Source organism: Littorina saxatilis, linkage group LG14 (assembly GCF_037325665.1).
Source record: "Littorina saxatilis isolate snail1 linkage group LG14, US_GU_Lsax_2.0, whole genome shotgun sequence".
In the NCBI taxonomy this organism is placed as follows: Eukaryota; Metazoa; Mollusca; class Gastropoda; order Littorinimorpha; family Littorinidae; genus Littorina; species Littorina saxatilis.
The window spans coordinates 30,585,964-30,596,327 of NC_090258.1; the positions used below are offsets into that span (position 1 = coordinate 30,585,964).

Consider the following 10,364-nt stretch of genomic DNA (forward strand, 5'->3'; position numbering starts at 1 on the left):
AGTCCTGTTATGAAAAAGATTGACTGGGAAATGAAGTTTGAACTTGTGAGTCCATACACTCTTGTTGGAAAAGACGACACATTCCGTAAGTCAATCAATGCTGGACCACTAATTGTTAGCCTTGTTCCTGCGATTAACAGCAGGGGAGAAGTTGCAGTTAAACCTTTCCATAAGAACAACTATCTCATTCACAGAAAACAAAGTGTTGAAAAGGACGCTGACACCATTGTCGATTTTATACCCAAGCTTCCAATAGGGCAGAATGCAACTATGATATTTGATATAGTTGTCAGGAAAAGGGAAGAAACCACAAACACTGTTCTAATGAGAGGAATAAATCTCAACTGGAGACCATTAAATGTTGAAGAAGTCAGAGTATTTATTGCTGTTCAAAAGGATTCTAACACAATAAAAAAACAGACGTCAAACCAAAATGTTGTTGTTAACGCAGATATAAATAATTTAACAGAAATAAGAAGTATTAATCTTACTTATCTTGATTTGATTGCTTTCTACTATACAGATAAGGTGTTAAGCAATGAACAGCTTCAAAGCTTAGCAGAAACACTGGCCAGTGAGAATTAAGATAAATATTTTATATTTTGCATTAAAAGATGACTAGCAGTGTGAAGCTTTATCCTAATATTGATGAAAGTGCAGCAGAAAGTCAACAATTCAGACTGGCACACATTAGTAATATACAAAAACAACTAGAAGATGAATTAGAAAAATATTCTCGCGCTAGACGTAAGTACTCAACAACTTACAACAGCCTTTCTAATGCCAGCACTGGTTCTACTATCCTTGCATCAGCTGCAGGTGTAACGGGAACAATTCTGTTAGCTACCGGAGTAGGGACTCCAGTTTCTCTAATCCTAGGTGGTGTCGCAGCAGCAGTTGGTGGTTTATCATTTATAGCATCAGCTATAATGAAAAAAATTGTGAAAAAGCTTGAAAAACACGAATCCATTTCCACTCTTGCATCATCAAAATTGTCTAGCCTAAAACTGTCTATCAGTAAAGCACTTGAAGATTCAAAAGTTTCTGACGAAGAATTCAAACAGATACAAACAGACTTTGATGACTACAAAAGTAAGAAAGCAAGTATTCAAACAAAAACACGAGCTGAATATAACAAGCCAATCGATATAGAAGATCTGAAAAAGCAGTTTTTAAAAAAGGGGATTCAAATAGGACGGGAAGAAAAAGTAAAAATAGAATCACTTGTAAAGAGTTAACTATTCGTTTAGACAGTCACATTGCATGTATCAGATATAATTCTAACAGTGAAAGAACATATGAAGTAAAGTTTGTAAATGAGAGAGCGTATTGAGCTTAAGAATGTTGTATAAGAGAAAGGGGGAATGTACGTTCTGGGTTACTGATTCCGACAGACCCGGCATTGGTTCAAAACAACCTTACTTTACTGTATTTTTTTTTTTGTATGGATTTATGCAGTATTTTTCTGATTTTGTCGCATGTTTCATTTTAGTAAAAGTTTAGTCCAGAAGCCTATTTTGCGTTAATATTTAGGGTCTGTCGGAATCGGTGAGCCAGAACGTACATTCCCCCTTTCTCTTCGTAGAAGACATGATTAATTTAGTCCAGTGTCTTTTTGAGAATATCACCCTATCAAAGAGAGAAATATTTTATTGATTTGTTTGGCAAGTAATTCATTAAAATGCATATGGGCATCCTTCCTCCTAAAGACTGGTCTACGATGCATTTAAAAAAAAAAAGTAAATCTGATAGACTGGCAGTTAGGCAACATTTTCCTATGTATGGCTTATGACCTTGACATTTCTTAACTCAAGGTCACGTTAACCTCAGGCTACTTTTCCTCAAGATTAGTTTGACCTAAACCTGCTTTTTCAAGGCTGTAAATCTTAGTCTTCATCTCAAGGTGACCTTGAACTTTTTTCCACTTCTCCCAGGTGATGAGGTAGATGAGGCAGCCACCTTGGATGAGGATTTGACCTTCGGCGGCAACTGTGACCTTGTGTCCAGTCGTGGGGGAGGGCAGGAAGACGGTGCGTCGTCAAGGGCGACACAGGGGTCGTACACTTCAGGTCGCGATGGCGGTGGTGCTTCGTGGAACAGTGGAAGAGGTAAGCAATTGCCATGGTCCTGTGAATGACTAAGTGCAGACTTTGAGAATGTTTCATAAAAAGCTGTGATGAGATTTTCAGAATCTGTAAGAGAAAAGCCTGTCCCTATAATTGGGTGAAGTCGACTTTGGGAAGTATGCTTCACAAAACTGGCCGCACGGAGCTTTAGCACTGAGTTTTTGGTTTAAAAAGACTTCGCGAAGTTTTTGCGAAGTAGACTTCGGGCTCATGCAATTAAGGACCCTCCTTTAGCCTTGCTTGTGTAGTAAGTAGTATAGGCTTTTGTATGAGATAATCTCTCGAACTATTTTAAGGAGGTAAATATAATGTAAATATTTTCTGTAGACATGTGCAAGGTTTATAAGACTCTTAGCAGTAAGAGATCATTAGACCCATAGTTGAAATTATAACTTATCCAACTGTTTACGCACACAGAGGCTGATATGGTGTGATTCAGGTGAAATAATCCTTGTTTAAAATACTTCCAGATAATGATGTGGTCTACGGTATATAGCTTTAAGTCAGGCATGACTACCTCCCTTCTTTTAAACCTCTAATTCATGCTTGATATGGAAAATCAATGCACACATTAAATTGACTTTGAAGCAAAAAGCAACACTCCTCATGTGTAAAAAAAAAAAAAAATGTTCTGCAGACACCAGCAGAAACACAGGGGGCAGCAGTAGACGCGGCCTCTTCCCCTCAGGGGCAGGGGGCGGAGGTCAGAGGCGAGGGGGTGGAGGTCGGCAGCTCAGCGGCAGCCTAGACGAGCAAATTCTGCTGACGCTGATCCGCTTGCAGCAAGACATGACGGACATCAGCAACCGACTGGCGTCACTCGAATTGACCGTGAAGCTCCAGAGAGAGGTAGGTGTTTGTGTGTGAAGTAGGTGCAGATGTTTTTTTAGTTTTTTTAAACATTTTGTTAATCCTTTTATTTTGAGCAACAGAAAAGCAAACTGAAAACAAACATGTCCAAAAAATGTTCTGAGCGATCTTTGCGCTCTGTCTCTCTCTGTCTCTGTCTCTCTGTCTCTCTCTCTCTCTCTCTCTCTCTCTCTCTCTCTCTCTCTCTCTCTCTCTCTCCTCTCTCTCTGTCTCTGTCTCTCTGTCTCTCTCTCTCTCTCTCTCTCTCTCTCTCTCAGTGGTATCTGATATGCGCGGCCCCTCTGATGAGAGGACACTTGCCTTGTCCTTTTGTCTGTTATCTTAACCAGAATATACCTGTCATGATATAGCGGGGATATAGCTCAGTTGGTAGCGCGCTGGATTTGTATTCAGTTGGCTGCTGTCAGCGTGAGTTCGATCCCAGGTTCGGCGGAAATTTATTTCACAGAGTCAACTTTGTGTGCAGACTCTCTTCGGTGTCCGAACCTCCCCCCGTGTACACTACATTGGGTGTGCACGTTAAAGATCCCACGATTGACAAAAGGGTCTTTCCTGGCAAAATTGCTTAGGCACAGTTAATAATTGTCTACCTATTACCCGTGTGACTTGGAATAATAGGCCGTGAAAGGTAAATATGCGCCGAAATGGCTGCAATCTACTGGCCGAATAAAATTTCATCTCACACGGCATCACTGCAGAGCGCCTAGAACTGTACCCACGGAATATGCGCGATATAAGACTCATTGATTGATTGATTGATTGATTAATGTTGGGACACTTGACTGGTCCCAAGGTTGTCCTTTGCTTGCAGGTACCACGTACTGGATTGAATTGTCTTTTTGGTGCTAAGTGTGTGTGTTTCTTTCTTGCAGGAACAGGCAAAGAAGGCAATACGGCAGTCCAAGGTAAGGCTTTCTTTGGTTTACATGAGAGATTATATATTGCTAATGTTATGCTGTTTTATTCCCAAAACCTAGTTTATGTGTCTGAACCCTTAAAAGTCGTGTCATTTTTGTTCTCACAGGCAGTTTTTTGTGTGTATGCAAAGTGTCTCATGTTAAGAATCAACCCAGCAGCAAACTTTTCAGTTGAATCCTATTCTTTATACTTGCACTGTACCGTGTTGTTCACAGACTTTGGTCTCCGGTCACTGGCGCATACTTTTTGATCTGTATGAGTGTATCTGCTTTGTTCACAAAGGTAGCCAATGGACACCCACAGTCCAACAGTTTTTACACATAATAGGTCTTAGCCAGGACATTAATTATTATTATTATTATTGTGATCATTTTTTTGCGCCTAATCTAGATATAGCCCTAGGCGCTTACATATTAGTCAAACTAACTGACCTTCGTATATATTTTAAATCCGGGTACAACTGATCTATTGATCTCTTGGTCTGGAAACAACACTGTATCTAAACTCTGCTTGAAATCTTAAACAAACGAGGCAGTCAGCGCTATTTCAAGATCTGCGAAACAAAGGGAAGTAAGAGCTGTAAATGCATAGCAAAGGTGCAGTAGAGTAAGGGAGAGTTATGCGACACCAATCTCCTGACACCTGAGAGAATAACATGTATTCACCCTACGTACGATGTGTCTGGAAACAATTCCGCGCGGAGGGGTTTTTGTAGCCAGCACAGCAAAAATAAAGAGAGAACATTTTCTCGGCTGGCGTGGCAGCAAGCACAATGTCTCTAGACTGTATTGTAATTAACAAGAGACTTTCATCCTAAATTATGGTTTATCGTATGATTGTTAATTATGATTATTGTTCAATTATTGCCTGGGAACAACGTACACTGTACCTAATCTCTGCGTTTTTATTTTTTTTGACAGTATTGGCCCTTCCCAGGCATGTCGAAAAAGGTTGTGTTCCTGTTGGTGGTCTGGCCCTTCCTCGCCCCCTTCATCATCAACCTCCTCTGCCGACGAAGGTCAGTTAGTTTGATTTTTAAATAGTCGACACAACAGATGAGACTGGCGACCACAGTTTATTATACAGTGGAACCCAGGCCTTCAGATATGTGAGAAAGTCAGGTCTCCAAAGGGAGGGAGTCTTAAAGTGGAGGTCAATTTACACAGGTTATGAACAGAACATTTGAGAAAGCAGGGTCTTTAAGGCCAACAAAAAAAAAATAGTCTGTTTACGGTAACATAGGCAAAAAAAATAGGGTCGGTAGGTCGGGAAATTTTATTTTTATTTTTTTCCCCCCCAAAAAAACATTTTTAAGTTATTTTGCCAAAAAACAGACTTTTTTTCTTCCCAAATGCCAAAAAAAGTCTAGGGTCGCGCGAAAAAATAGGGTCGGTCGGGATACCGTAAACAGACTTTTTGTTGTTGGCCTAAATGGGTGGGTGGGGGGTCTTAACAGGGGGGTTCCACTGTTATAAACTTTTAATCAAAATCTCAAACAAATTCAAAACATATCTACACCAAACTCACACATCTCACTGTCGACAGGTACAACTCGGGCAGTACACCATCACATCATTCACATACTCAATTAATTATAGACGATGTGCGGAGGTAACTGTCGGGTTTTTATGCGTTTATCGAGTCAAACATCCCATGTGACATTATATAGCTATTCTGATGGGACACGTGGGGGAATTTGGGGGCTGTGATTGGATGGTCTCTTCCGGTCATCAAAGCATAATGCTACGGAAATCGGCCATTTTTGCCAATATCCAAAAGCATATTGACAATAACAAAGACGCATGGTTCCGGTTAACCCATCTGTACCACACGATGTTTCAATCGACAACAGCACACACTGATAACTTGAAATTCTTCTCGGGAATGTTTTTCAGCTTTACAAATGTTGATAGCATACCCTTTTCTGCTAACTTCCTGATGAAACAGGACTAAACCAATTATTTTCTGTCCCTAAACACCACAAAATGCCCAAAGTCGAAAGATGTAGTACAAACAGGGAAGTAAAACGGAACAGCCGTTTTTGTGTGCCTGTGTGAGCTAAGTTGCCGATTGACACAAACTTTCGCATTCGGCTTTAGTAATCTCGTAACTCCACATTAAATACCCCAATTCCCCTCTGAAGTATTGATGTTCAACCCATGACACTAACATTCATGTAGTCGTTTATAACTGAGGTTGAAAAATTCGCTTCATGGCGAGACAAGTATAAATGCCATTCACCAAACTGAAAACTTCACTGCCGTCTGTTCGCGTTGTACGGATTAGCTGTTCTCTTCTCCTCCCCTTGTTGCATCCTAGTTCTTCAGTTGTTTCTAGTTTTCCGTTGATGTTGTGTTTTGGTCTTCTTCATAAGTAGTCTTGTTCAAAATTAAAAAAACCTCAAACTTCTTTTTGTTGTATACGAATGAACTAATAAAAAGCTGTTTAACAGCTGTGTTGTCAAATCGAGTTTTTTTCCAAAGTCAGTGTGGCGCCTGCGCAAAACTAATGCGCATAAGAAACGGCGTCTGCTATCAAAACCTGAGATCAACGCATGGACGCAAAAACTGTCATTTTGTAAGTTTGGAACAACAAATCAAGGTCAGAACAGCTATATAATCGCTATTGTATTTTCAGCGTAGCAATAGGGTCCGATATTTAGACTCGAACAAGTATAATGCGACTCGTCTTCGACTCGTCGGCATTATACTTGTCTCGTCTAAATATCGGACCCTATTGCTACGCTGAAAACACAATAGCTGTTAATATAGGCAGGTAACTATCAAGGGGTGTGTTTTTGAAACAACTGGACAAGGAGCTCACGTTGAAAGCTTGCCACACACTAAAAGCAAGAGTATTCACTCTAGTTTCACAACCCATACAAACCCGACAGAGTTAGTCTATTGCAGAAAATTTGGAGTGGGTGGAAGGGTTTTAGTTGTGCCTCCTATATAAACCTGCTCAAGAACAAGACAAAAGTGAACTCCGAAAATAACTCTGTGAGGCTTGTATGGGTAAAATAACTCTGTGAGGCTTGTATGGGTAAAATAACTCTGTGGGGCTTGTATGGGTAAAATAACTCTGTCAGGCTTGTATGGGTAAAATAACTCTGTCAGGCTTGTATGGGTAAAATAACTCTGTCAGGCTTGTATGGGTAAGATAACTCTGTCGGGCTTGTATGGGTAAGATAACTCTGTCAGGCTTGTATGGGTAAAATAACTGTCAGGCTTGTATGGGTAAAATAACTCTGTCAGGCTTGTATGGGTAAAATAACTGTCAGGCTTGTATGGGTAACATAACTCTGTCAGGCTTGTATGGGTAAAATAACTCTGTCATGCTTGTATGGGTAAAATAACTGTCAGGCTTGTATGGGTAACATAACTCTGTCAGGCTTGTATGGGTAAAATAACTGTCAGGCTTGTATGGGTAGAATAACTTTCAGGCTTGTGTGGGTAAAATAACTGTCAGGCTTGTGTGGGTAAAATAACTCTGTCAGGCTTGTATGGGTAAAATAACTCTGTCAGGCTTGTGTGGGTAAAATAACTCTGTCAGGCTTGTATGGGTAAAATAACTCTGTCAGGCTTGTATGGGTAAAATAACTGTCAGGCTTGTATGGGTAGAATAACTTTCAGGCTTGTGTGGGTAAAATAACTGTCAGGCTTGTATGGGTAACATAACTCTGTCAGGCTTGTATGGGTAAAATAACTCTGTCATGCTTGTATGGGTAAAATAACTGTCAGGCTTGTATGGGTAACATAACTCTGTCAGGCTTGTATGGGTAAAATAACTGTCAGGCTTGTATGGGTAGAATAACTTTCAGGCTTGTGTGGGTAAAATAACTGTCAGGCTTGTGTGGGTAAAATAACTCTGTCAGGCTTGTATGGGTAAAATAACTCTGTCAGGCTTGTGTGGGTAAAATAACTCTGTCAGGCTTGTATGGGTAAAATAACTCTGTCAGGCTTGTATGGGTAAAATAACTGTCAGGCTTGTATGGGTAGAATAACTTTCAGGCTTGTGTGGGTAAAATAACTGTCAGGCTTGTGTGGGTAAAATAACTCTGTCAGGCTTGTATGGGTAAAATAACTCTGTCAGGCTTGTATGGGTAAAATAACTCTGTCAGGCTTGTATGGGTAAAATAACTCTGTCAGGCTTGTGTTGGTAAAATAACTGTCAGGCTTGTATGGGTTGTGAAAGAGTGAAAACCTTAAGTGAGGCAAGCTTTCCACATGTACTCCTGGTCCTTGTGTTTCAAACACACCTCTCACTACTGACTGGCCTGTAATGTCACGTGGGAACGTTTGCCTCAATAAAAGCAAGAGACCATTCCCTCTTTCACTGTGAACCACTACAATATTGAGTGCAATTGTTGCATGCATGCGCTCATCAGTTTTATAAGTTTAACTTTGTTAAGCTGTTATTGACATACTGTTATTTTTTTCTTTTGTCTTTGCATTTGATGTTTGTAAAAGAAAAAAACTGTATCTGTTTATCTTTTGATTGCAGACGGGGTGCTCCAAGATGAGAGGAACGGAGTCGGCCATTTTTATTTTAACTCCCAGGGACTTGTGTGGAATGGATTAACTCAATCACTGTCAGTACACTTGTTTTGATATGATGCAGTTATGTCTCTTCCTACCTGCTGAGGCCAAAGTCACAAATGTGTGTGAACTTTAGAGAGAGAGAGTGTGTGTGTGTGTGTGTGTGTGTGTGTGTGTGCGTGTGTGTGTGCGAGAGAGACAGACAGACAGACAGACAGACAGACAGAAGAGAGACAGAGAGGAGTGTGTAGGAGAGCAAGAGAGCGACTCCGATGACAAGAACATGCCTTGAGTATTAGTTTCACACTGGAATTGCAATGGGTAAGTTTGTTTGTCAAGACTGGTATGGTGTGTTTTATTTTCTGAGGTGAGAGTGCTTCTGTGAATGTGGCATGGATGAATTCTTTTTATCCTTATAGTTGCAATTTTTATTAATGGCGTGAAACAATCTGTGATATTTGATTTGTAAAATAAATTTCAAGAATGACACTTTGGATAATGGATTGTTTGAAAGGCAAGCAAGAGCCTCCTGGAAGTGTGTGCGGGTAAGGATGGTTGAAGTAATTCCCAAGTAAACTGTATTTTAATTTGATGTTGTGTGCGTAGCGAGGATGGGTTGATGTTCATTGTTGTGGTATCATGGTATAGGTTTTGGGGCATTTATTATCACATGATGTGCATTCCACTCGAAATGTGTGTGAGTTTCATTTTGATGACACCTAATTTGTGAAGGTTAGGGTTTGCGCGCATGGCTTTTTTTACCAAGCATTCGTCCCCCGAAAGCGGCATGAGGGATGCCTAAATGGCAGGGGTAAAAACTGTCATACACAAAGAAAACAAGAGTTTCAGCCTATGAACGCAGAGAAAGAGAGAGAGAGAGAAATTCCATTTAAGAACCTAGACAGAACTGCGTGGTGGTTAACGTTGTCGCTTTCAGAAGGAAGTACTGTATACTTTTGATTCGACCAACATATCAAACAAATTACCCCCAAAAATTGACTTTTAAAAGTTGATTATCGAGTTGAAAAGTTGATTCTTTCTGATAATCCCTTATCAGACACAATTCTGAATTTTTTAAAGGGAGTTTTATTGTGTGAATCGGTCACAGATGTGAAGAATCAGATTACTGTGTATATGAAAAAAATTGGCCAAGAATGTGTTTGCAATATTTTGCTGCCTTAACAAAAGCTGATGAATAGCTTTGAAGCGGTTGATGCATGGGAACAAATTTGTTTTAATTTCACAAGAATGCTGTACAAATTTAACCATAACATGATTTTATTTATTGTAGTTTTCAGTTGTGAAGAAAGGGTTGTGATTTTTTTTTTTAAGTGTGATTGATGTTCAACTGCTTCTACGACAAGCAATTGTGTTCATTGAGTAGTGCTTGGTAAGAGAGAGAGAGAGAGTGCTGGTTTTTAGTGTGTGTGTATCAATGGTTTTATGAAAGAAAAATGATGAATGCTCAATAAATCCTAACGGGCATTAACTCTTTGTTAGTGTTTCAGTATTCATTGTGTGTGCGTGTGTGTGAGAGAGAGGACAAGAAAGATAGCAGTACTTCCTTTTTAAAGTCACCTGAGGAAGTAATGACATACACACACACACAAAAAAAACATAATTTATAAATCCATGTGCACATCATAAAGTTTATTTTCTGTACATACACCTGAGAAACATTATGAATTACTTTGTATTTCTGTCATCACAACTGCAGGCAAACTCGCACACTATGCAAAACCTTGAAACATTCTATTAGGCCTAAAACAAAAAAATAGGTGTGGTAACGGTAACCCGACCTACCCTATTTTTAAGGGCCGACCCTATAACTTTTTATTACATTTGTCATAAAAAAAAGAAAATGAGTGCAGAAAACGCAATGAAAGCGACAGCGCTCGAGTCGCACACTTAT

At 39.8% G+C, this 10,364-nt stretch overlaps 1 protein-coding gene across 3 annotated transcripts in view; it reads left to right on the forward strand.

Annotated features, from left to right (window-relative positions):
- LOC138947546 (acyl-CoA-binding domain-containing protein 5-like) overlaps nt 1-9,941 on the forward strand; it is a 43,815-nt gene extending 33,874 nt beyond the window's left edge. For all 3 annotated transcript variants that reach the window (XM_070319035.1, XM_070319037.1, XM_070319036.1), the window contains 5 exons: nt 1,935-2,108; nt 2,764-2,975; nt 3,869-3,901; nt 4,835-4,932; nt 8,418-9,941. In XM_070319035.1, coding sequence (XP_070175136.1) covers nt 1,935-2,108; nt 2,764-2,975; nt 3,869-3,901; nt 4,835-4,932; nt 8,418-8,436 — 536 coding nt within the window. In that variant the 3' untranslated portion in view covers nt 8,437-9,941. The remainder of the gene's footprint in view (nt 1-1,934; nt 2,109-2,763; nt 2,976-3,868; nt 3,902-4,834; nt 4,933-8,417) is intronic.
- Nucleotides 9,942-10,364: the final 423 nt, after the last annotated feature.